This window comes from Suncus etruscus, chromosome 13 (assembly GCF_024139225.1).
Source record: "Suncus etruscus isolate mSunEtr1 chromosome 13, mSunEtr1.pri.cur, whole genome shotgun sequence".
Classification (NCBI taxonomy): Eukaryota; Metazoa; Chordata; class Mammalia; order Eulipotyphla; family Soricidae; genus Suncus; species Suncus etruscus.
In genome coordinates, this window is record NC_064860.1 from 94054267 (window position 1) to 94081645 (window position 27379).

General features: G+C 50.3%; 2 protein-coding genes across 2 annotated transcripts in view; one reads left to right on the forward strand and one right to left on the reverse strand.

Annotated features, from left to right (window-relative positions):
* SIM2 (SIM bHLH transcription factor 2) overlaps positions 1–618 on the forward strand; it is a 44555-nt gene extending 43937 nt beyond the window's left edge. The window contains 1 exon segment of the mRNA XM_049785393.1: positions 200–618. Within this exon segment, the coding sequence (XP_049641350.1) occupies positions 200–618 (419 nt within the window).
* Positions 619–6525: 5907 nt separating this feature from the next.
* The window catches only part of HLCS (holocarboxylase synthetase), a 115064-nt gene continuing 94210 nt past the window's right edge, over positions 6526–27379 (reverse strand). The window contains exons 5-9 of the mRNA XM_049785388.1: positions 11572–11639; positions 10315–10475; positions 9394–9508; positions 8358–8571; positions 6526–7095 (exon numbers count right to left, since the gene is read on the reverse strand). Coding sequence (XP_049641345.1) covers positions 6924–7095; positions 8358–8571; positions 9394–9508; positions 10315–10475; positions 11572–11639 — 730 coding nt within the window. The 3' untranslated portion in view covers positions 6526–6923. The remainder of the gene's footprint in view (positions 7096–8357; positions 8572–9393; positions 9509–10314; positions 10476–11571; positions 11640–27379) is intronic.

The window sequence follows — 27379 nt, forward strand, 5'->3', positions numbered from 1 at the left end:
TCCCAGCACCCCATAGGGTCCCCCGAGCAAGCCAGGAATGATTCCTGAGCCCAGAGCCAGGAGTCACTCCTGAGCACTGCCAGGGGTGGCCCCAAGGCATCCCCATCCCACCCTCATCTCCAGCGCACGCGGGGAAGGGGCGAGGACAGCTCGGACTCGGGTGCGCCCGGCTCTCAAGTGTCCCCTTGTCCCCCCGCAGGGCCGGTGGCCGCGCGCAGGTTCTCCGAGGACGCCGGGCCGCCCCCTCCGAGCTTCCCGAGCTGCGGCCACTACCGCGGGGAGCAGGCGCTGGGCCCCCCCAAGGCCGCCCGCCAGGCCCGCGGGGACCCCGAATGCTGCGCGCCGCCGCCCCCCGAAGCCCCCGGCGCGCCGCAGCTGCCCTTCGTGCTGCTCAACTACCACCGTGTCCTGGCCCGCCGAGGCGGGTTGGGAGGCCTGGGGGGCTCTGCGCCCGCCGCGCCCCACCTCGGGGCCGGCCCGGGCACCCCCGACTCACCGGGCTGCGCTCTGCGCCCTCGGCATCCCGGCCCCAACGCCAGCGCCGCCGCCTCCCCGGGGCCCGGGGCGCCCCTGCCGCACTACCTGGGCGCCTCGGTCATCATCACCAATGGGAGGTGACCCCCGGCCCCTCTGCGCCCCGTTTGCACCCAGAGGAAGAGGGGACTCGAGCTTGCAGAGTTCTAGACCGGCGACCCGTGCCCCCCAATGCTGTGCGCTGTCCTTCACCCCACTACGTGTGACCTCAACATGCCCTTGGTCTGGAGGGGTCTGGGGAGGGCGAGAATGAGACTTGCACATCCCCCTGCTCTTAACTTCTACCTGGGTGGTGATGCCGGGGTTCCTACCCCCACACACCGCAAACTCCCCTTTCTTGGGGGTCCTGGGGATGGATAGATCTGCACCTGGGGGTGAAGATGGGGTATGTGGCAGGAAAAGGGTGCTCTTTGGTCTTGAACCTCCTTTTTTGCACCCTAAAAGTCTAAGAGATGGTTGTTCGAGCCCCAGGCATAGACAGAGGCTGCTGCTGTCTTTAAAAAAAAAAAAAAAAAAAAAAGTTCTTTTTAAAGAACCTCATTAAATAATCCTTTCACACCGACCTTAGCTTCCGTACCCAAAGACAAAACAGCTCAGACCAAGAAAGGTGAACCAGGGTTCTTACCTCCTTAACCCTCCCCACCCCCATCACCAAGAACTCTTGGTAATGCCAAGAATAGCACCTTCAGAATATACTGAACAGGCATTAAATGCAAAAAAAAAAAAATTATATATAGAGAGAGACAGATATTTTATGGGAATGACACGTGGAGGAAACAATAAGTTGGCAAGTAGAAATATAAGTCCAGGGCAAAACGCGTTTCATGCACGGCACGGAGACCTGAGATTGTGGTCGGTGATTGCTCCAAGCAGCGCTGGCCGAGGGAGTTGAATTGTTTGTGCAATGTGGAAAAGTCGTGGAAGTAAACGTGCCAGAAGGGCATGATGAACATGAGCACTACAGATCCTCTGCATCTTACCCACAAACTGGAAAATTCCACAATGGCACAGGTGTGACAGGTAAACGTTTGGATACCCGGTGCACTGCTAAGAGAAGAAATCTCGCTTATTACTTTTTGTTTCCTCTTTCAAAAAAAAATTTTTTTTTTTACTTTCAAGGTTTCCACCTTCTAAATAATTAAATCCTGGCTCTGAGAAGGAAGGGTCTGTCTGTGCACCAAACAAACAGACAAAAAACCATATTTTGGGGGTCCTGAGGTTAACCCAGGTTCAATTTCTGGCATTCCATTGGATCCCACTGAGCACCACCAAAAATGGTTCATGAATGCAGAGCCAGGAATAAATCCTGAGCACCGCTGGGTATGGCCCCCAAACAAACAAAAAACACAGTCTTGTCAAGTTGGCTCCACGCTATAAACACCCCATCATTTGCTGCCTTTTCAGAAATGGTTTACACCAGGGGTCTCAAACTCAATTTACCTGTGGGCCGCAGGAGGCAAAGTTGGGGTGATCCTTGAGTGCAAAGTCAGTAGTAAGCCTTGAACATTGGGGTGTGTGTGTGACCCAAACAACTAAAACAAAACAAAACAAAACAAAAAAAGATTCCTCTAGGGCAGGGCCACAAAATGTTGTACGGAGGGCCGTTTGCAGGCCGAGAGTTTGAGACCCCTGGTTTACACCCTTTTGGAAAAGAAGGCCTTTCACCTGTGTTTTTAAGCTCATTGATCTGGAAGCAGAGAGCACCTGGGTGAACCGTTCACAGAGCGTCCTGCCTCTGTCCCCAACAGGTCTTCTTTGCCTCAGGGAATGAGGATAACCCTGCAGATTCACTTAAAACTTGCAGAAACACAATTGGATGCATCCAAGGCATTCGATTTGGTCCACTCAACCATGCCTCACCAGCAGCCCTCAGTGAGTGCCTGGACACAGCCAAGCCACTGGGGTGGTGTTTTGTCTGGATGTTTTTTTATTTTTATGTTCATGCATGTCAAAATTGAACCATGATTCCCGGAAGGTACAGGGTGGATGAGCAGAAGATAGCAGCTGATATTTTTCAATAAAGCACCACAATATGCTTTTGTGTCTTTATTAACCACGCCGTGGACAGACTGTAGTCTTGCGAGAAGCTCAAGATTCCAGGCCTCTGATTCCCAAGTGAGAACAGAAATAGGTTTTAATGGTAAGTGTGTGAAAGTGAAAAACACATGGGCCAGGGAAAGAGCCTTGGCTGAAATCAGCCTTGCGGGTTCCACCACCTAGGATGGGCAGGAAGGCTCTCAGGCCAGCCTGCGACTTATGGGTAGGGGAATTTCACCAGTCTGCCCTCCATCCTCAAGAATTCGCACAGATAAGTATAAAGTTTGGTTTCTTGACAACCGTAGGCCCTGGGACAGGAGAAAGGAAGTGTTTTAAGGTCTATGCCTTTCACCAAAAAATAAACTAAAATAAAATAGTGGGTGAGAATATGTTAACAGAACACCAGTTCCAATGGAATCAAGCCCAGTTCAAGGCCAACAGGGCTGGCCCGGTTTCAGGCTTCCATTTCTGTGCAGGGAAAGAAGTTTCCAGAAGAACCATTCCATTCATACTCTCCGGGAGAAGGGAAGAGCGTGAAGACAGGCTGAGGGCCCTGTATCCTCTTCCCTTCCCTTGGTCCTTCTCGGAGTCCTGTCCCCCAACTGTGCCTTTCTCCCTAGGGGCCCTCAAGTTGGGGAGTATCCATCCCCCTAATAGAAATATAGAAATTCCTATTAATGGCGCAGACAATCCTCTGGCGCTGACGGACCAGCGCTAGCTGGCAGCGGGGGAGGTCTTAACTGATGGAATCTGGAAGCAATCGAGGCAGACAAATGAAAGCTGCCTCCCTGCTAAATCATCCACGACCAAGTGACAGTAGCCTGACCTGGGAGTAGTAGCTTTGGGGTTACCTAAAATGGTTTCTTGATGCTTTCCTAAACCTAAGAGATTTCAGGTGAGTCCAGGGGAAAGACTGGGGAGCTCAATGGGCAGAGTGCATGCTCTATACAAAGCCGGAAGTAACCCTGAGCACCGTGAGTATGGTCCAGAATCACAAAAACGTCTCACAACAGGAGTGGGGGGTGAAAAACTGTCCAGGCAAATGTTTCTAAAAGAACAACCTACAAGAACAAAATTTGTCCCTGTAAGTAAATTTGTTACATTAACCTGATATTGAAATGTAAACATCTACATAGATTTTTTTTCTCACCTCAGTTAATAGAGATTATTATGTTTTTTGGGTACTTTTTGGTTTTGCTAATGTTTGTTCTTGGGAGACCCAAGATTTCTCTCTAGTTGGACGCATGTACTTTTATCAGAAATATACTCCTTCCCCTGCAAAGCACCTGCTTCTTAATACTTTGGAAAACATCCGTATTCCTATGTCAAACTATTTATTTTGTAAAAATGTTTAAATATAAATAAAAATATTGGAACCAAAAAATTCACCGCCTATTTTACACCATGAATATTATTATTATTGTTAAAAAAGAAACAAAAGTGACTCCAAACTATATAGAAATTCTGAAGTTTATTTTGGTAGGCTGCTTTTTATAGGCATTGGTTGAATTACTTTTCCGAGACAACCCTCTGAAAAGTTAGAAATGCAAAGGCTTACATTTTCTTTTATTTCAAATATGCATAGTAATTACTGGCGAACAAGGAAATTCTGTTAAGAGCAAACAGAATTATGGAACAGAAGCCCAAATCTCCCTTTTGCATTCTGCAATGCGTGAATTGAGGCGGGCTTCTCCTGACTCCCAGACACGTGTGTGATGTATATGTTGTGTGAGTGTGTTACCTGTGAGGGTGTGTGTGAGGGTTTTTGTATATGTGTGCACAAATGCATTGGGGGAGAGAACATGTCTGTTGTGTGTGTGTGGTCTCAATGTCAAATGAGTGAAGGGATCTGTGTGTGTTCTCTGTTGTGTGCTGACTGTGTGCACGTGTGTCTGGGGCTTCCTGCGACCCCAAACTCGGGCCTGGACACCAACCACCAGCTCACCAGCTGGGCTGTTAGTGCCCACATCACACAGTCGCTCAGCATCAAACCCCAGCAACTGTCTTACAGCACAGGCTCCTCAGGGCATGACACAAATCCTGGAAAGTCTGGCTATTGCTATGTATAATTTTAGGGGCATTTCCCCAGAACCCCCCTGAAGTGTGTAATCAGTCCAGAGAGGAGCCTCAAGGCACAGACTCCGGCCTCCGGGAGGCCAATTGCATCACCTGAGAGCGAATGGACTAGGGGGAGTCAACGGTCCGTAAGGAAAGTTAAGAAGCAAAAGCAACGCTACTGTTGAGCCCTGAGAGGTCCCTGAGCATGTGAGGAGCACACAGGCCCCCAGGGGAGGACGGCAGAGCGGGCAGGCCCAGCTCCCAAGTGCTAAGGGTGCTAAGTCATGGGCCTTTACTCGGCGGGCCTTCAGGAAGTAGGATCCGAAGTCTTTGGTTGCTCTGAGACAAAATTGGGCTTAGGGCAAGTGAAGCATCTCCCTTAGGACAAGACAAGACACCTTTGGTGCCAAAGGACGGAGGCCCGGGATCCACCTGGAACCTTCTCTGTAGTACTGATGGGGCCTCATTTCGTGAGGTTGAATTTATCAGAAGGAAAGAACAGAAGAATATTCCCCCCCACTACCACCATTACCCGTCAAAACCCAACTGTCTCAAGCAGGCCCCAAACTTAGACCAAACCACGTTTCTCATTACAGTGGCCCCCAAAGGGTTCAGGGCTGGGCCCAGTGTGAGTGAGGAGAGATCCACAGCTCGGAGCCTTCTCGGAAGGACATGTTACAGACATACTTGGAGTGACTTCTGGCCTTGAGATTTTGGAGTGGTGCAGACATTTCTCCACCCCCAGCACTAAACCTGGCTATTTGGAGGGCAGGAGGTAACTATTTTTCCTAATGGAAAATCATTCTCATGATGATAATAATAATAATACAGAGAACTTCTGAAGCTCTTGCAAGTTCTTTCTAAAACTCCATCCCAAATTTCACAAATACACACTGGATTTTGTCTTGTTTTATTTATTCTGTGTCTGGCTGATGGGAAATTCTTTTGTTTTTGGTTTTGGGGCCACACCTAGCTGCACTCAGGGGTTACTCTTGACTTTACGCTCAATGGCAGTCTCAGTGAACCTTATGGGATGCCAGGGATCGAACCCAGATTGGCAACGTGCAAAGCAAACGCTCTACCCATTGTACTACCACTTTGGCCCTGGGAGATTCTTTTATTAGAAATTACCAGGTTTCCAAATGCACACAGTTGGCTCAAAGCTGGAGCAATCACTGTGTCACTGATGTTCCCATGGCAGGTTTTTTATTCACAGCCACCAATGACTTCTGGCCCACTCAGTTTACTCTGGCAGGAAGTTAGAAGGGTGAACCAAAATGGAACCTCTTAAGACTGTAAAGTGACGTCTGTGATTTACGAGTTCAGCAGAGATGGCAAATGGCTCTAGGTACATCTGGCAGGGCACAAGTTATCCAAAAATTTCCTCTCTTTTGTCCCCCCCCCCTTTTGTTCTGAATCCAAGGGCACCTGATTGGGAAGATCTTTCAGGTTTCAAACACACACACACACACACACACAAGCATGCATGCACCCTCCAGCCCCCTAGGAGATGGTATTCGGTATCAGTAACACTTTTTTCACAGGCAAATAAAATGCCACTTCTTCTACCAGGCACAGGAAATGGGCCCCACACCCCATTTCAAAGCCAGCCTGAAATCACCCGAAACTGGCAGGTGGTATTTGAAAGGGGGTCCAGGGGACCTTCGCCTCCAGCTGTCAGAGCTAAATCCTCTGCCCACCCCCTCAACCTCCCAAAGCAAGGCTTCATCGATGCTTTAGCCATCTTGAACTTGATCCCCGGCTTCGGAAGAGGCAGTAAATCTAAGCCTACGGAAGGAGCAGCCATAAAGTCATGTCAGAGCCATTATTAACTCATTTCCTCTACACACAGTCACTGTTGGTGCCCGCCAGAGGTGTCTCTGCAGGCAGAGAGGGAGCCCTGGCCTGAAGGAGACCCAATATGCTGTTTCCTGCATGAACCAGGAAGGCATCATCATCCATGTTCACCTGAACATCCCCAGACTCTCCCTTTGGCTTCATGGGTTTCCTTCACCCCAATTCCAGGCTACAATCTGGGAGAACATCTCAGTTATTCCTGGGTCGGTTCCACATGAAAACATTGGAATGAGGGCAAACTAATTGCACAACCCTGATCCGAGCAAGAGGGGAAGCAACGATTCTGCTCCAACCTTGGGGCCGCCCCTCATTGAAATATCCCACACGGCCACCCTGGGGAATCTGCCAACAACAGGAAGCAGATGGACAGACAGATGGATGGACGACATGAGAGACGAGAGGCAGCAGATCCAAGGGGAAAGTGGAGTGGGCCCGTTCTAGCGCTGCTTGGGCACGATGAGGTTGCGGAGCATGTCGAAGGAGTTGCCGTCGGGGTGCACAGTCAGCACCTCGCCACCCTCCTGATGGACCTGCAGGAAGCCTGAGTCGTCCAGGCCGACCACGGACACCAGTGGGCCCTCAGCGCCGCCCAGGCGGACCTGCTGTGCACTAGGAGACAAAAGAGGGCAGGTCCGGAGAGCAGCCAGGCAGGGAGGCTAGGGGGGACCTGAGCATGGAACCTGGGGGGCAGGAGATGTGATCAGACATAGGGGCTGCTCAGGAGGAAACTCTGGTAGTTGTTGGGGGGCAGAGCAGAATCTGTGGGTTCCTTCTGGGGCACCCCAGTTTCCTTCCACCATCTGTGGGAGAGTCATTGGGGGGTCTCCACTCCACTGTTCCTGAAAGGGTTTGTGTGTATGTGTGTGCGAGTACGCGTGTGTGACAGCGTGTGTGTGACTCTATGTGTGAGTATGTGTCCATGTGTGTGATTGTGAATGTGACCGTATGTGTGCGACTCTGTGCATGTATGTGTGAGCGTGTATTCAGAAGTTTCCTGCTGTCTCTATAACTGGACTATGCTAAACAGAAGCTCCTGTTCACATTGGCCGGAGGTTGCCCTGGTCCGTTCCTGGTCGCACTGCTTAAAGCTGGTCTCTGCCCAGAGCAGCAGGTGGGCGACAGGCAGGGATCCCTGGTGCTCCACAGTCACTGCCTGGACAATGCTCTGCGCCCCTTCCTCACTTCCCAGCGCCCTAGAAATAGCTGTTGCTCTCAGGTCTTGGAGCAAGATGGGCCAGTGTAGGGAAAGGACAGCAGAGAAGGAAAGTCTCTGTTTATGGGGGCCAGGCGGCCACAGCTGCAAGCCCAGATCACTCTGCTGGGTTATTTCCAAAGTACCCAGTTGAATAACATTCTCCTCAAAACAAGGTGTGTGTGTGTGTGTGTATTTTAATTATTTTATTTTATGTTTCATGGGCCACACTCGGCAGTGCCTCCAGGCTGTCTCCTCTCTTTGTACTTGGGAATCACTCCTGGCAGTGCTCAGGGGACCATACGAGGTTCTGCAGATTGAGCCTGGGTCAGCCACATGCAAGACAAATGCTCTCCCTGCTGTATCATTTACAGACAATTTTTAGTACAGCATTGGCATGCCCCAATTTTTATTTTGAAGAATTCAAAAGCCTCCAGGATTGGGACCAGAGTGATAGCACAGCGAGAAGGGCATTAATCTTGCACACTGATAAACTGACCCATGACTGACTCGAGTTTGATCCCTGGGATACCGTATGGTTCCCTGAACACCACCAAGAATGATTCCTGAGCCCTTGATCCTCACTGGGTGATGCCCAAATAAAAAACCAAACTAACCATCAGAAGTCACAGGAGCCATTGGGGAAATGCACCCATTCCCAGTGTGCCAGACCACTCACCTGTGCACCCAATATTTGTAGTACAGAGGAAGGACGCCATTGGGCCCTTGGTCCTGGAACACGTGGATCAGACGCTCCAGCTCTGTGACAGTCCTGGCGAGCAGGCGGTCAGCCCGCAGGGGTTCCAGCTCCTTGCCCTGCTGTTTATTGTGCTCAGCCACCAGGTCGTTGATGCAGATGGTGGGGTTACTGTTGGCCACATTGAACCCACAGCCTGCCCAGAAAGCAAGAGACACCAGGAACCATGAGCCAGTGTAAGATGACACCAAGCTATAAACCCAAAACAAAGGCATTCCCCAATTTCCTCTTTCCTTTTTACCTAGCCCTTTGATATGCAAAAGCCTATCTGGATCTCTTGGCTTTCCTCCTCCTAGTGAATGAGTATGGGTTTAATAAAGAAAAAGCCGTTTTAGGAGCTGGAGAGATAGCACAGCAGTAGGGCATTTGCCTTGCATGTGAGGGACTGGAGAGGGACCAGGTTCAATTCTCTGCATCCCATATATCCTGCCAAGAGCAATTTCTGAGCGCAGAGTGAGGGGTGGCCCTTGAGTGCTGCTGGGTGTGGACCAAAAATAAATCAATAAATAATGTTTAAAATTAAAAAAAGAAAGAGCAGTTTTGGCTTGGTGCATAGAGGCCACGAGGGGGAAAGCAGGCTGACTCCATGATTCTTTCCAGACTGGCTTGGCTCATTAACCCTGCATGGCTAACCCATCTACATCAGACTCATTGGCCTGGGGATAGAAATATGGCACCTGGGGTAATCTCGCAAACCATGCGGGTTTCTTTTGCAAGCCAGGCTGCCTCCAGCTGGAAACAAAGGTGTCACAGACCACCTCTGCATGCGACCTCACGTGCACTGGGACCAGGCCTGGTGCCTTGCAGAGATGCTGAGTTCAAGCAAGAGGAACCAGAAGCAGCTTTCTCCATGAAAGACTAAGGCAAGCTGGTGTCTTCCCTGGGGTCCTGCCTCCCAGGCCCCGAGTTTTACTTTTGTCCCTCTGGCGGCCCTGGGGTTAAGGTGGTGTCCACTTACCCACGAGAATATAAAAGGTCTCCCCCAGGAGTGTGGAGTTGACCAGCACACCCCCAATCTTCATGAGGTCGCTGTAATAAATATCATTGGGCCACTTCACACGCAAGTTGATGTCCTGGAGGGAAATTCACTTTAGGAGGTGGCAACCTGACCCAGAGGAGCCGGGACAGCGGTGCTAAAGGGCAATGAGGGTTAGGAAGGTGCCAGCCAAAGGAAGGCAGAGGCTTGGCACATGGGAGGTGCCTGGTTCTCTCCTGGTACCTCCATATCCTGTACATCTGGGGGAGAAAATCAGCTGAGAGCAACCCCCAACCCTGCTGGACACAACCCCTCAAAGTCAAGTCAATCGTAGGAAGGTGAGCAAAATATTCACCCAGAATTCTAGGTGGTGCTCAGGGGTTACTCCTGGCTCTTTGCTCAGAAATCACTCCTGGCAGGCTCAGGGGACCATGTGGGGTGCCGGGGATCAAACCCACGCCTGTCCTGGGTCACTGCCTTCAAGGCAGTGCCATCACTCTGACCCATAGGCTCTTATTTTCCCTATTTACTTAAGTCGATTGTTTCTTAGCAGCTAAAGTTAAAACTGATTGGGGGATTAGGCTGTGGAGCCATGGCACATAAGGGAAAACATTTGCCTTGCACGCTGCGGACCCAGGTTCGATCCCCAGCATCCTAGAGGGTCCCTCAAGCCCACCAGAAATAATTCCTTACTACAGAGCCAGGAGTAACTTCTGAGTGCTGCCAGAATGATAAACCAAAATGATAAAAAGGGCGGGGGGAATGTAAGGGCTTGGGGTGCTATGGTCTAGGAACATCCAGGGGCCCACCTCTGCCTCTAGGAGCACTTGGGACCAGCTTTGCAGAGTATCTGCAAGCATCCACAGCCAGGTACACCCCACAATCCTCAAGAAGTGCACGTACCTCGTAGTCGGGAATGGATCTGACAGCCTCCACCACGGCCAGGGACACCAGGTGCTGCATGAAGGGGATTCGTTGGCCCAGGTGGGACCTCAGGGGCACGGTGACCAGCAGGGTGGCTAGTGCACAGCCCACGGGGCTCAACCAAGCATTCCTGCCACGCCCTGAGTCACGGGAGAGGACATGAGAACCCAAGGAGGCAGGATCTGCCCCAGCTCAACCCCCAGTACCTCATAGAGATTCCAGAGATCCACTGAGCCCTGAGCACTGAGCTAGGAGTCAGTCCTGAGCACTGTTGAGTGTGCACTCCAACCTTTTCTTTGAAATATGTATGAGGTAAAAGAATTGGGAAAAATAAAAAGGGGTTTCTGAGTATCATTCTTTTGGGTTGTTCTAGGCATGAAGAGGGCTGGAGTGATAGAACAGCAGGCAGGGCACTTGCCTCGCAAGTGGCTGACCGGATTCAATCATGGTACCACATAGGGTCCCCCGAATCCCAACCAGATGATCCCTGAGCACCACCAGGTGTGACCCCAAAACAAAACTAAACAAAAATCAGAAAGAAGAGATGATGAAAATGTGAGGACGGAGGGACCCATGTTCTTCAGTGTTAAGAAGAATCCACTACTAGTGATAAAGGGACTTTTTCTTCTCCTTGGAGAGTGTCCAACTTATTTAAAAGAAAGAAGGGGGCCTAGTGGATTCCACTTTGGGGGGAATGGACAACTTGTTTGGGGGCTCCAAGAAAGGCAGAGGAGCTGCTGTGGGTTGGCAGCACAATGTGTGGGAGGACCCTCACATCTATGGGGACCCTAGGGGTGAGCAGGTCACGGGGCTGACCTACCCTCTGCTTCCAGGTGGTCACTCAGTTAATTGCCAGGGAGGGGACCCAAGACATAGAGCACCTGAGAACCTTTGGGAAAACTTGAGTCTCTGCTGCATTGTCAGGACCCAAAGAGCAGGCACTGAGGTACAGGGCACATGAGTGACAGACAGCCAACAAGGCACTTCTGCTGGAGACACAGCCTGCCTCCACTCGATCCTCCCCATCCCTCCTCCCCATCCCTTCTCCCCACTCTCTTCTCCCCAGCCCTCCTCCTCCACTTCCTCCTCCTGCTCCCCCTCTCTCCTCTTTTCCCTCCTCTCCTTCTCCTCTTCCTTTCCTCTCTCCTTTTCCCTCCTCCTCTTCTACCTCCTCCCCATTTCTGAGGCACAGACTGCGGAACCCCCCAGCTTGAGAACAGACAAACAAGTGCTCACCTCTGCCCTGAGTCTGGCGGCCTGCAATGGCGATCAGGCCCATTTCCGGTGGCACCTGAAACATCAACCTGCAGACAGGTTGGGAAAAGAGCCATTAGCAGAGACTTGAGATTCATCTGGGGGTTTGAGGGTGGTTTCAAGGGCTTGGAGTTCGGGAGGGCCAGCTCCAGGTTTTACCCTGCCAGCACCCTGCCAGGACTCTAGCACAGAGTAGAGGCTGGAGGAGGAACGTGTGCTGGCAGGTCCTGTGGGGCCACTGCTGGGCTGTCCTGTGTCCTTCCTGACCTCCTGTGGGGACCAGCGGCAGCCCCAGACATTTGGTTCTGTTTATCGGGCTCCAACACGAGCCCCTAATCAGGACAAGCGGTTCTGATTACTCAGAAAGCCAAGGAGGTGGCCAGGAGGCCTTTTAAAAGATGGGGGTGTCCCCTGAGAACTAATTAGGCTCTGGCCAGAGTAAATAAATCCACACCTCGGGACCAGGGGACCCAGGAGCAGGGTGGAACTTGTGGAAGCTTCCAGAAAAGCAGCCAAACTTCCTTTTGGGGGAGTAGGGAGGGGGCTCACTATGGCCAGACGAGTCACTCTTGAGTCACTTTTTATTTTTCCAGTAAGGGAAATAAAAGGGGGAACCCCTACATTTGAGAATTTTGGCTAGGAGAAAGGGTCGGATCTGCCCCTGGGACTTACTGCCAAGTGGCTGAGAAGGAAAGACTCGGGTTCCAGGGTGGAAATCAGATTCCTGCATTTCTGGGGGCAATGCTCAGGGCCTGTTTCTGTTTGTTTACTTGGGATTTGGGGGGGTAGTCCACACTTGGTGGTGCTTAAGGGCTGTGCTCAAGGGTTGCTCAAGGTGGGGATAGAACTGGAGTCAGCCACATGCAAGGAAAGTCTGGCTGGATTCCAGGTTGATCTGTGGAGAAGCGGAGGAGGGAGAACGGATAAGGGATGAGGCAGGGAGTAAAGGTGCCATGAACCAACAGAAACTTCCTGCAAGAGAATCCAGGAGCTCTGGGGAGGTGCCTGGGTCACATGGGCAGGACCAGCTACACTGGGCATGACTGGGTATGGGGCAGGCCAGTAGGAGGTTGGCCCTAGTCCATCCATTGTCCAAAACATAATGGCTCTACTGCTCTTTTTTTTTTTTTTCTGGTTTTGGGCCATACCTGGCAGTGCTCAGGGGTTGCTCCTAGCTCTGTGCTCAGTAATCACTCTTGGCGGTGTTCAAGAGACCCTATGGAATGCCGGGGATTGAACCCCGGTCGGCTGTGTGCAAGTCAAGTGCCCTCCCCGCTGTGCTATCATTCCAGACCTCCATAACTCCCTCTCTGGGCCACCCATGGTTACTGAGCCATTGTATACTGTGCCAGCCAGTCCATCCTCTCCTTAAGCTCCTGCCGGCTCAGCACCAAGACTAATGGCGGCATTTCTGCATGCGGGGAGGCGACAGGATTCCCGGACACTCTCGCCTGAACCCTGAAGGACCCAGGCATGGGGTTTGGCTGGCATTCTGTGGGTGTGATATTGGCAATACCGGGTACAGGCTAGACAGGTCCTCTCACTGTGGGTAACCTGGCATGCGACCAAGATATGCACAGAGCAAGACATGTGCCCGAGACACACACACAGAGAAGACAGGCATGGAGCGAAGGCACACTTGTGTTCTAGCAGCAGCAGTGAAGACTGCCCCAAAAGTCCTGCACAGGCTTCTAGAACAAAGAGAAAGGAGGAAGGAAGCTTCCTTGGCAGCAGTTAAGAGGCGCCTGGAGGAGAAGGAGCTGCCAGGGCAGCTGAAGGCTGGGGCGGGGGGTGCGTGGGGATTCTACCAGGAGGGAGACTCCAGATTTACAACTATGAGAGAGAGCTGAGGGGCAGGGGCAACCATGAAGGCTGTGAGTTCCATGCACAGTGCAGCACAAAATAGATTCGTCCCTTACAGTGCAGCTGGGGTGACGTTTGCAAAGAGGAAAGGCAGTAAATGCCACTGCAGAGTGAATGAGGTCTCCTGAAAAGAAGAGAAAGAAAGGGGAAAAAGGGGGTATGTGCTGTCTCTCTCCTTCCTTCCTTCCTTCCTTCCTTCCTTCCTTCCTTCCTCTTATCTTTCCTTCCTTCCTCCTCCCTTCCCCTCTTTCTCCCTTCCTTCTCTTTCATTCCTCCTTCCTCTTTTCCCTCTCTCCTCTTTCACTCTTCCCTTCTCCCCTTTCCTTTACCCCTTCTCTCCCCTCCCTTTGATGTTCCCAATAATTAAATCTACTCCTGAAGACTCTGCCCTGACCCAACACTCTGGCTTCACCCTGGCTTTGTAGCTCTGTGACTTGGTCCTCCAGGGCCCGAGTTCTAGCTCACTCGAGCTTAGAGATGTTTTCAAGTTTGCTCAACCATGACACACAGTGTGGTCCCAGCAGTGTTGTCTCAGGCTTGCAAGGGAAACATGTGTCTGTCTGATCAGGCTCTGTCTGCGGTCTGCAACTGGTCTCAGCCCCGGGGGCTAAGGCTGTGTTAGAAAAGCTTTATCCTTTCACTTTGCCTTCCTCTTCCCCTTTTTTCAACTCAACCCAGCATGGCTTTGTCCTGAAGGGGGTCAGAAATGCCTGGGTACTGTCCTCCCCTTCTCCCTCTCCAGCTCTATCATGAACCTACACACCACTCCAGATGCTGGTTCACCAGGCTCCTATTTTTGCTCTCCCACATCAGCTTCCTCACCCCTCATGAAGCCCTCTGCCCCCTGCTGATGCTCCTCCGCGCGCACGCGCGCACACACACACACCCGGCCATCTGTCCCCCGTAGGTTCAGAGTCTTCCTCCTTCCTCCCTGGAGCTGCCCAGAGGCCCCACGTGGAAGAACACACAGACCCGGCACTTGGGCAGTTGGGAAGTTTCCAGAACAACAGTGACCCAGACCCCTGGTTTCCAGGCATCAGGAGATGCATCTGTCGGGACATTTCCTGGAAGTGGTTAAAGGTCTCATGCTAATCAACCATACCTGTCTCACACCTGCACGCAAACATGCATGTCTCACGCACACGCAGCGTGAAGGGAAGGTCTTGCCTTATCTTTCCTCCTCTCCACCCCTAAATCCCCAGGAACTAATCCTGCGAGGCATAATCCTCTCTTGAACTACAAGTCAAAATTGAGCTCACTGGAAACAGTGGAAGGTTCCAGAACACCAAAAACCAACCGCAATGTCTCATAGCATACCTGGCCCATGGAAGGGCATCTTTCTCACTTTGCACATTCTCACTTTCTCACTTTTCAATACTCCAGCACCCCAAAGCACTCTTCTCTGACAAATCTTGGGGGGTTGCCTGCTGGCCTGTTCTCTGCTCTGAATCTCTTACTGTTTTCCTGGATTGTACCATGGTTCTGAAAAGTTCTCTGAGGACATGCCTGCTCTGGGCCGAGTCACTCTTGTCTGGCCTTTCTGCCTCTCACTGGCATCTCCTGCCTGAATCCGGGGCTATCTACAGATGGAAATGGTGGTGGAGGAGAGTCAGGTTTCATCGGGGTGTCTGTGTGCAGTGGGGAAGGAGCTGGATTTCTGGGCCTGATGACTCAGGGTCTCACTCACTGCCTCCCCTACCTGGGCTCTGTCTCTCTCTTCCACACTGTCCCCAACAAGCTCTGGAGAATACCACGTTCAGACTAGCCCTGCAGGCTCAGAGGCAGACATGGACTCGCCTGTATTGGGGTGCTCCAGAGACCCTCATGCCTGGGTACCAGGATGAAGGCAAGGACAGTGGCCCTGTCTACACTGGCTCAGTGAGCACCCAGGGCAATCTCCCCTTGCCTAGTCCTTCCTAAGCCCCGTCTGCCCCCCTGACGCCTTCTTGCCTCTTCTTGGAAATAACTCGGCCACATTGGGAGAGGCCTTAACTGCCCCTGTGTTCAGCTTGGCCTTTCATAACCAATCTGCAGTGTCCATTGATATATGCGTCTCTCTTCAATTTGCTTTTCCTTGCCCACACCCCCAAATCTAAAACACAGAGAACCACGCGGCCAGAGGTGTCAGGGAAACGGGCTCACAGGAGGAGTGCTCGAGGTATAGTGCTGCCAACAAAATGCCAGCACTGGGAGGAGAGCCGGTCCCAGCGCAGGCAGGGCCAGACGCCGGCGGCGGCCCTAAAAATGGGCTCTTTATTCCAGCCCCCCGCTTCCCTGCGAATGCCATCAAGCCTGGACGGGGTGGGATTTGGACGAGGCTGAAATTTAATTTAAAGACTATTATGAAAAAGTCTGCCCTCCCCTGCCCCCGGACGACACCATAAATCTTTTCCGTTCTGGGTTTTTTGTTTCTCCTCAAACTGGTTTTTTTTGGGGGGTGGGGGCGAGGGGGTCCTCAACAGGCATGCAACAATGGAAGAGCCGAGTCCGGGGCTGATGTTTTCTGGGGCTCACACATACTAGCCGGTCTCTGAGCCCAAAGAATAAGTTCCACTGTCCTGTGTGGGCAGAAGCAAAATGGGGAAGCTTCTAGAAGAGATGGTTCACTCTGAATGGAGGGCAACACAGATCATCAAACCCCGAACTGCGTTTGTGTCGATTCAGAGGTGGACGATGCTCAAGGATCACCCCTGGAGGGATTGTAGTGGGGAGAGGGAACAAAGCAGAGTTGGCTACAAGTAATACAAGCATCCTGAACCCCTGGAATAGCTCTGTTGCCCCCCAAATAGTATTTTAATGATAGAACACAGGTGAAAAATAGGGTGCTCAGGGAGCTGATGATTGATTTCTTTGACATACAACCCGGAGACACATTTGGGACTTAGTAGGACGAAGCAATGCTGCACAAATCACACAGGGGTGTGGAATTCTTAGGTTTGCAGAAGACGCTGAATGTAAGACAGAGTGAGGATGCGTGTGCAAGTGAGTGTGAGGGCTTGTGTGACTGTGTGAGTTTCAGTGTGTGAACCTGTGCACGTGTGAGTTTGTGGGACTATGTGTCTGTGAATGTGAGCATCTGCAAATGCATAGATGTGTCTGAATTTGTGTATGGTGTGTGTGTATGTATGTGTTTGTAAGTGTGTGAGTATATGTGTGTATTTATGTGTCAGCTAATGGTGTGTGAAAGTGTTTTGTCTATGTGTACGCTACGGGTCTGTGTGCGTGAATACATCCATGAATACTCACACATACTGGTTTGCCCTGGATATTCACTCATACACCACATCCTGGGGTGACCAGGCTTGAGAAACGTCCCCCCAAGCGCACCCCTTAGAGCCAGAATGGGTCAAGGCTACTCCCGTCTCACCAGAAATCCTGCACTCAAATGTCAACAAGCTAGACACAGAAGGGACCACTTATACTAGCAGCCCGGGGAGGCAAAGGGGGGGCGATATGGGAGATATGAAATGCATGCTGGGAACAGGGGTGGAGGGAGGACAACACTGGTGGTGGGAATGCCCTGATTCAATGTCACTATGTACCTAAAATACTACTGTGAATGATTTGTAATCCACTTTTTAAAATTTTTTTTTTTACCAAATCTTCTTTTTACATCAAAGTTTTATGTAGTCTCCACATTACATCATACACATAAAATTTGTGCTTTTAATGAGTGAATGAATGAATGCAGTGGAAAAACTAGTATTAAATGCATTTTATTCAATGTGAATATCTACAAGAATCTGATCTCTATCGACCATCAATATTTTCCCATTATTCATTTTTGCCTTGAAATTTCCGTGACTTCTCATAAATATCCTAAGCTTTCTCAGAATTTTCTTTGCTTCCCAAATCACGATTCTTCTTTTTTTTTTTTTTTTTTTTTGGTTTTTTGGGTCACACCCGGCGGTGCTCAGGGGTTACTCCTGGCTGTCTGCTCAGAAATAGCTCCTGGCAGGCTCAGGGGACCATATGGGACACCGGGATTCGAACCAACCACCTTTGGTCCTGGATCGGCTGCTTGCAAGGCAAACACCGCTGTGCTATCTCTCCGGGCCCATGATTCTTCAAGCACACTTAACACCGCACACATCTGAATTTCTAGTGGATTTGCTTGTGCTCCCCTTCCATTTCCCTCTGTCCCTTGGCATCGCTGTCATTGCTTTAGACAGGAGCCAAGACTTCCCACTCTACACGGTCTCCGCCCGGCTGGGCCTCCTGCAGAAAAGTCCCCAGGAACACACCCCACAAGCCTGCAAGGCACTGGTGCGGGTCACCAGAGAGCTGGCTGGGCACCCCAACAAGCACGGAGCTGTCCTTTGTCAACAGAGTATCCTGCTGGCATTGACACCCCAGGACCAGAGAGCTACTACTGAGCATGTCCAGGGGATGTTGAGGACAGGAACCAGCATCACTTCCAAATGAGGCAGGCAGGGCGGGTGGGTGCAGAGCGCAGGAGCCCAGACTGTCTGTGAGCCCCCTGGCTTCCTATGCAATGGGAAGAACAGAGCTCCTGCCTTAGGCAGAATCAGGTGCATGGCCGAGTATGCTACCTGGGTGTTGGAGATAATGATAAACAACAAGGGTGCAACTAGGGGCCAGAGAGATAGCACAGCTGTAAGGCGTTTACCTTGCACATGGCAAACCAAGGACAGATGGTGGTTCAATTCCTCACATCCCAGACGGTCCCTTGAGCCTGCCAGGAGTGATTTCTGAGCACAAAGCCAGGAGTAACTCCTAAGCACCATCGGGTGTGGCCCCAAAACCAAACCAAATAAAATAAAATAAAATAAAATAAAATAAAAAACCAAAACAAGGGTGCAACTAAGTGAATCCTGAAGTCCTAAAAACGCAAAGGGATGTTTAGATGAAAGGAATCCTTAGTCTAGTGATGGCTGACCTTTTTTGAGCCCGAGTGCCCAAACTGCCGCACAATACCTGGTCCTCCCAATGGCCAGTCCGGCCTCATTGCCAGGTGAACTGCAAAGCAGACACCGGCACACTCGCCTCCTGCGCGCTGCATATCTTAATGGCGGACCTTCCCACGTGCCACCTGTAAGGCCTTTGCATGCCACAGCAGGCACGTGTGCCATAGGTTCGCCATCAAGGCCTTAGTCTATCTAATAATAGAAGAGAAAGCTGTGTAATTTGCTGCTCCATGAAGGGACTTGGGGAGCATCATTCTGAGGGAAGTTAGTTAGGAGAGAAATGACACAGAATGATTGTTGCTCTCATATGTGAGATATAAAGAAACACAGCGATGGAGGGGCCTGAGCGATAGCACAGGGGGGAGGGCATTTGTGTTGTATGCGGCCCACCCAAGTCCAATATCTGGCATCCCATATGTCCCTAAGCATAGAGCCAGGAGTCATCCCTGAGCACCACCCGGTGTGGCCCAAGAAAACAAAAGAAATTTTATTCCTTCAATGATCAGAAATATGGTTAGAATAGGAACTTATGATATCTGACACTAGCTACTAAATCGTTTCTTGAAAGGTGGTGCTGATTTACCTTCTTGCCAAGGTTACAAGCACCATTTCCCACTGTCCTTACTCATTTTGTACTGAATCATCAAAGATCTGGAACTTGGGCCGGAGGAATAGCACAGCAGTAAGGCGTTTGCCTTGCATGTGGAAGGACAGTGGTTCGAATCCCAGCATCCCATATGGTCCCCCGTGCCTGCCAGGAATAATTTCTGAGTACAGAGCCAGGAGTAACCCCTGAGCATCACTGGGTGTGTCCCCAAAACCAAACCAAAACAATAACAAAGCAAAAATGCCATTCAATAAACTATGAAGGATTTTGAAGAAAGTTAATAGACACTTCAGTTCCTATCTTGAAAGTAAAGACAAAAGAGTCACCGAGACACTGTCAGATTAAATTGTTCTTTCTCAGTCTTCATTTCCTGGGCAGGCACCGAGAAGAACCGGAAGGCAGCAGAAATGCCCGTTTTGGGCAAGTGGAAAGTAGAAGGTGCTGGGCTTAGCTCTTCCCTGCCTGGCAGGGAGGGCCTGAGTGATGCTACATCCACCGAAGCAGATGGTACAGACAGTCCCCTCACCTCAGCACCTATAGGTATGGATCCGGCCACTGCCTTGGCTTCTGACTCTTTTCCAAAGCCAAGCATTTGGGTGTTGGACGCTGGGCTTTGCAAATAGCATGAGATGAAATAATAAATCAAGGAGTGCCAAGATCGGAGCTGGGCTTCTATTTACACGGAGTTAAATATGCCTTATCGGAGGCCATCTGGAGCATGAGTCAGACCAGAAAGAGATTTCACATGGGAGGGGAACGAAACAGTCATAGATGGGTTTGTCCACTTGCAAAATCTAGACATGCCGCAGGTACCTTGGGGAAGGCTGAAAAGAATCCTCCTGGTTATCAGACACCCCAGATTCAGGTGAGGAAACAGAGACACAGGGGCCAGAAAGATAGCACATCGGTAGAGAGTTTGCCTTGCATGCAGCTGATCCAGGATGATGGTGGTTTGAATCCTGGCATCCCATATGGTCCCCCGAACCTGCCAGGAGTGATTTCTGAGCGCAGAGCCAGGAATAACCCCTGAGTGACACCGATGTGACCCGAAAAACAAAACAAAAGATGAGGAGACACATCCGTGCTATGAGTGTCCCTCCACTCACAATTCCTTCACTCATGCCGCCCGTAGTCATAGGCCCCACTGGGTGCCACCTGGTCTGCCCCATCCACTGGCAGTTACAGGCTCCAGAGAGAAGCTCTGGGTAGCTTTGAGAAGCAGTAAAGCCAACTGCCAGCTGGGCTGGCCAACAGATCTGAGCCCTGAGGGAAAAAGCAGAAGGATTGATTTCTCAGGAGCAATACATCTAACAGGAAAAGATCTTTGATCTCAGTTCTCTGGGAAACCCTGGGGGACTGGGTCTCATTTTTCCTCCAGACTCCCAGAATGAGGAAGAGGCTTGACTTTTGTCTGTGGGTTTTCTCTTTGGGGAGGGGGTCAGATCTTTACACACACACACACACACACACACACACACACACACACACACACATACACATACACACTCACACACACACACTTTTTGCCTGTGGTTTTTCTCTTTGCGGTCGGGACAGATCTATACACACAACACCAACACCCACAACCACCCACACATACCTTCCAGGAATAGGCATATGAGGGAGGGTCACATGTGGGTTTTCTCATTGGGGTCAGGGCAGATCTACAGACACACACACACACACACACACACACACACACACACACACACACGCCCATTCACATACCTTACAGGAATGGAATCTACTCTAGGCATCTAAGGAGGGGTCACATGAGACAAAACAGACAGTGATGGGGTATGTGCCAATGGGGAGGAGAGGGAAGACTGGGACTCAGAGTGCCTCAGGGTGCCCTCGAGGGGGAGCCACATTTTCTAGGGAAGCTGCAGTTGGGGAACACAGGGCTCCATTACTGAGGCCACTGGACTCTGGCTGTGGCTCTTTCCAAGTGGCTCATTGCTAAGGTCATGGGATTATACTTCCATGGTTTCAGAAACTGTGTGTAGTTGGGCGGGGGGGGGGGGTGATCCCCAAAAATACTCTACAGAAAAAGAAGAGGAAGAAGGAAGGGATCAGGGTAAAAAGGAGAAGGAAACGCCGGTGAGCTTGGGGACCGCTGCTCCCCACTCACAACGAACTCAGATCCTAGGGGCAAGAGCGATAGCTCAATGGGTAGAGCATTTGTTTGCACGCAGCTGACCTGGGTTAGATCCTTGGCATCCCATAAGGTCCCCGAGCCTGCCTGGTGTAATTTCTGAGCACAGAGCCAGGAGTAACCCCTGAGCACTGATCGATGGGTGTGGCCTAAGAAACAAAAAAGACTCAGGTCTGGTGGGGTGGCTGGAGCTGGCTTGGACTTCGAGCCCTAGGCCAAGGGTGGCAGAAGAACCCGGGGCCTGCTGAATTAATAGAAGCACATGACCCCTAGCAAGTCCTAGCTTGGGGCACTGGGCCACAGGTCCCCAAGTCCCATGGCATCAGCCGGTGCCAACAGTGAGACCTGAGGAGGGCCCATTCGACAGCCTGGACACTGGCCCAAGCCAGCGGCCTTTTCTTCCCAGTTGCGTGTGTGACAGGCCCAGCCACCACCTGGTTCCACTCCTTTCACCCTCTGAGATGACAGAACAGAGCAGAGACCTCTAGGCTGGGGGGAATTGAGCAGGAAGTAGCTTTTGTGCAAGTCTAAGAGAGGAGAAGGTGTGGGGGCTGAGGGTGCCTACAACTGATTTGATGACACCCACCCCAGGTGACCTATAGCATGAGACTCCCCCTTCTGTCTCGCTGAGCCCAGACTCCAGGGTGGGGACGATCAGCACCCTGATACGTGAGGAGATAGCTGGGTAGTCCCAGCTAGAAGTCATGCCCTAGGATTTAGACAATCACTGGGGACAGAACAACAGCACAGCAAGGAAGGCATTTTTGCCTTGCAAGCGGCCAGCCTGAGTTCAATCCCCAGCATCCCGTATGGTCTACCGAGCCTGCCAGCAGCGACTGCTGAGCACAGAGCCAGGAGTAATCCCCGAGTACCACTGGGTGTGGCCCCAAACTCCCAAAAGATAAAAACAAAACCACACTATCACTACTGAATCCACCTGGCACAACACACACGCCATCTCTGCCCTCAAACTTCCTCGGCCACAAGCTACACATCCGGGTGGGTTCCCATATATATGTCTCTTGGTTCTAACCTTAAACTCTGCATTCATGGCCCCATCCATAGGGAAATGGGAGCCTGATATCGGTGTCTCCAGTACAATGCTAGGGAATGAACCCCAACACACACAATCTGCAACTGAGCCACATCCCTTGACCTGCAAGTATATGTTTCATTCATTCATGTCTTGGTTTGGGGGTCACACCCAGTAGTTCAGGGTGCCTGTGGTCAGCAATTCTGAGTCACCTGCCCCACCCTTCCAGTGTACTTTTAAACTGTGACCTGATTTAGACAAAGAAAAGGTAAAGGCGTGGATCTCTTCACTTCAATGACCATGTCATGTTCTGTCCCTTTTGGATGTCTTGGAAAAGGGACACTTCTCAGGAGCCCCTGAGAATAATAAGTTCCCAGGACCCCGAGACTCAGGCTTCCGAGCTCAATGGCTTGTCATGACCTCTCACCCCTGTGTCAGTTTCATCCTTGGAAACCGGAAATTGAGGCAGCTGATAACCAAACTCTTCCCTAGCATCATAACAAACATACAGCAGAATGATGGGGTAGAAATCACGCAGAGTTTTGCAAAGGGGCAAAAAATAAGTCAGACTACAAAGGACCTTACCCTGTGATGAAAAGCTTCTATGGGAGCACAGGGGGGCTCGGCTCCAGAATTTTCCAGTCCAGAACCTAGGACGAGGTAGTGGATACTTGGAGCCTCAATATATATATTTGGTTTGGGGACCACACCAGGAAGTGCTGAGGGGTTACTCCTGGCTCTGCGCTCAGGAATCACTCCTGGTGAGTTTGGAGAACCTTGAGATGCTGAGGATCAAACCCAGTTTAGCCACATGTAAAGCAAATGCCCTACCAGCTGTGCTATGGCTCCAGCCTTAAGCCTCAGAATTTTTGTCAACTGGTGTTCAGACTCGGAGCCAGAACACAGCAAATGTGAGGTGCCTCATGGAGAGGCTCAGGAGCTCAGCAAAGATCTGCAGCTATTTGGAGAGGCTCCAGGTAAGTTATTTCTGGGGACCCAATGTAGGGAGGAGACACAGGCCCTGGGATGGGATGGGATGGGATGGTCAGTTTGGAAAGTAATCAGACCAGAAACTTGTCTGACTGGGGTCAGAGAGATAGTACAACTTGTAGGGCACTTCCTTGAATGCAGCTGACCTAGGTTCGGTGCCCAGCATCCCATATAGTTCTCCAAGCCTAGTAGGAGGGACTCCTAAGCACTACAAGGTGTGGTCCAAAAACCTAAATAATAACAATAATAACGATGGTGGCAGTAACAGCAATAATAATTCTTTGTGGCTAAAGACACAGTACAATGTGAGAGTGCTTTGCACGGGACCAACCCAAGTTCGATACATGGCATCCCATAGGATCCCCCAAGCCATCCAAAAGTGATCCCTGAGTGCAGAGCCAGAAGTCAATCTTCATTCGATACTGCCAAACATGACCAAAATTAAAATCTTAATTAAAACAATAAGAAAAAAGATGTTTGACTTGCTGGGTTTGCTTTCAGGAAAGGTACAACAACTCAGAAACCCAATTCTCTTTCAGTAAAATCTCTCTCTCCTCTCTCTCCTTTCTTCTCTCCCTCTCTCTCCTCTTTTCTCTCGCTTCCTCCCTCTTTTCACTCTCTCCCTCCTCTCTATCCCTTCTCTCTCTCTTTTACACACACACACACACACACACACACACACCCCTGAGCTGCTGAGCAAAGGGTCCCCACACAGCCAAGAGATATGTGGTTGATTCTTATTAGCATGCATCCCTGCGTCCAGATGCAGAGCAGGGGGGTTGGGGGGACACGGAAACCCATAACATGAGGGACCCCCTCCAGAGCAGCTCAGGCTTCCCACTGCTCTGCTAATATGTTCAAAGTGGGAAGAGATGGTCACAATGCAAAAGGGCTGCTGGCCTTGGACCCCCAAGCGCTGAAATGGATCCTACACATTTCTAAGCTCCAGGAGCTTGTATAAGGCAGTGCCTTGCTGATATCTGGCAGTGACAGCATCTATTTCTCACAGAAACCAGAAAGTGTAGGACCACGACTCCTTTGCAGTTCAAGAAACAGACAAAATTCTTCGAGTAGAAGTGTTGTTCTGACAGTCCTGGGGGCTTCCATGCTTTCCTTTAGAACCAGACATGGGGCCTCTGAACTGTGCAAAAGCAGTTTCCCTTCTGCAAGAAAGAAAGTCAGTGCTCTTGCCATTCATTTCTCCCCCGTGCCCGGGACACAACCTGGGGCCGAGCCAGTGGCCCATAAATCTCAATGAATGTCAACTGAATGAGTGAATAAATATTCATTAAAAATTAACTGGACAGTTAATTTAGGGCACTCACTGGAAAAAAGGAAAAACAGTGAAACCAGAAAAGTATCCTTTTCATTTCAAAGGTTAATTAAGGACAAGGCATTAACAAATATTTGGGTGGCATAAGTAAACCACTGGGGTTCAAGATAGCTGCAGTCCCTAACTGTGAAAACATCCCATTAAGTTCCACCAATGAGAACAAGGCTCCAAGCTGCCTGACTCCTCTCGTGATTCTAGAATAATCTAATTGAGGGAAGCCAGGAAATGAAACAAGCTCTTTCATAATAAACTCAGGGATGAAAATGTGCAGGAGAAGCTAAATTATCTGCCATGCTATGCGGCATAACGATCGAGAAGTGTTTTCCCTGCGAATGCAAGGATGGTTTAACAACAGAAAACGGGATCAAAATTCACAGCACATAAAGCGGCAAAGAAATCTCACAGATGTGGGGAGGCACATGGAGAAGTACAGGTCAGCTCTCCAGAACTGAGGAGTCTGACTCTATATTTCCAGAGCTGACCAAGTTTCCAAATGCCTCTTTAAAATTTTCATAGCAGGGGCCAGATCAATAGCATAGCAATAGGGCATTTGCCTTGCATGCAGACAACCCTGGAGAGAACCCCAGTTCAATTCCCAGCATCCCCTATGGTCTCCTGAGCCTGCCCGGAGCGGTTTCTGAGCACAGAGCCAGGAGTAACCCCTGAGCACAGCTGAGTATGACCTCAACCCTCCTCCCAAATAAAAATAAAATAAAGAAAATAAAATTTTCATAGCAATTTGTATTAACTACCCTGGCAGGGTTTGCCTGCCTGAAGCATGGGAGAAGCACTTAGATAATCTGACACATTGGAAAATAAGAGGTCATTTTCTCCAAAAGGGGTGAATAATCTGAGGCATGGAAGATAGGGGTAGAGGAATGACTGGGGCTATTTGGGGGACCATATGGAATGGAAAAAGCAAATACCTTTTCCCTTACGCTATCTTGCTGGCCCATTCCAGGCACTATTTTTTTCTGGTGAGGGGAAACACCTGGCTGTGCTAAGGCACTATTCTTGGCTCTGTGCTCTGGGGTCATTCTTGGCAGTGTTCAGAGGAACATCTGTGGTGCTAGGGATTGATCTTAGGTCAAGTGCCCCCCAAACTGTCCACAAAGAAGAATGACTTTAAGTACCAGCTCTGACAGGATATGTACTGGATCCACACAATGAACAATATGTGGATGTGGATCAGAACCCAAGAATGGGAGAAAGGAGGATACCTCCATGAAAAGACAATCAAATCTAAACTATCAGGTTTATTCCATAAAAGTGGATTTTTTTTTTTGAGGCACAGTCAGTGAGGATCAGGGTTTACTCTTGGTTCTGTCATTAGGGATCACTCTTGGTGGGGCACAAGGGATTATCTGTGATGTGGGGGGTTGAATCCAGGTCAGCCACATGCAAGGAAAATGGCCTACCACTCTACTATTACTCCATCCCCATTAAAAAAAAAAGTGATTTTCGGGCCCGGAGAGATAGCACAGTGGTGTTTGCCTTGTAAGCAGCCAGTCCAGAACCAAAGGTGGTTGGTTCTAATCCCGGTGTCCCAGAACCAAAGGTGGTTGGTTCTAATCCCGGTGTCCCATATGGTCCCCCGTGCCTGCCAGGAGCTATTTCTGAGCAGACAGCCAGGAGTAACCCCTGAGCACCGCCGGGTGTGGCCCAAAAACCAAAAACCAAAAAAAAAAAAAAAAAAAAAAAAAAGTGATTTTCATTCACGTGCTCTCCTCACTGTTCAGACATCATTTATGGCTGTCATCCAAAGGCAGTATTTGTGCTTGGTCTAAAATCATCCAAAATGCCATGAAAACCAACCAACCTTCCACACTGGGCAGAGCATTTATGTCAGAGAGCTGAGTTGGTCCCGTGCCCATGGACACTGTTATAGCACTGAGGTCATCAACCTTACGTAAACAGTATGAGATTTAGTTTCTCCAAGTTTTCCCTTATGTGTCAGTAGCAGAGTAAAAATAATCATCACTATGCTGTGTGCCACTGGGGTTTCCTGTATCAAAAGGCCTACTTTTTAATATTTTTCAAAAATGATAAAATCTTCAGAAAGTGTCTCCCTGTTCTGATCAGATGGCACAGATCTGCCTAAATCCTAAAGACTGTCCTTTCTCTAATATGAAGGAACATGCTCTATGAAAGCCAGAAACCAGCACTGCTGGTAGAGTTCCAGCTCCTGGCCTGCCCATGCTCATTGCCAAGTTCACGTTGATGCCCTCAGGTTCCACCCTGATCTCAGCCTAGTTCAACTTCCGGTTCCGGTTGACCCCAACCGGCCCCACCCCACCACAGTTCCAGTTCCGGGTGGGCAACAGCTTTTGGTGTTGACAAGATTTGGCTTGTCAGAGATATTGGGGTGAGAGTGGTGTTCTTGGGTTCCTTTAAATTAATCCCTTTCATTCTTCTTAGAAAAAGATTTCTACACAAGTTGTCAAAATTAAATGTGGAAAAACAAACAAAAACAAAAAGAACATATGGAGGAGAGAAGAAATAAAAAGCCAGCAAGGAGGCACCTGCTCCCCGACATCCTCATGGACTCTTTCTGGAACATTTCTGGAAGTTGTTAGGAGGTGCAAGGTTGGGAGATATAGTCTCTGTGAGCGCCCAGGAAGAAGGCCTGAGCCCATGTCTGAGTACACAGCACAGGTGGCACTGGCCCACGCCTGCACATTCAAACAAACCAGCAGCCCCAGCCCAGAACACATGTATTGGGCAAGATCCCATTCCTGCCTGGCACAGGAGAAACGGGTGCATTTCCGTTGCTCTATACCAACAAAATGCCTCATTACCCTAGTACACTGAGCTCCCTGATCCAATCGTATATACAGCCAGAAGCTTCAACTGGACAGTAACCTGGGCCATGCCGAGCATG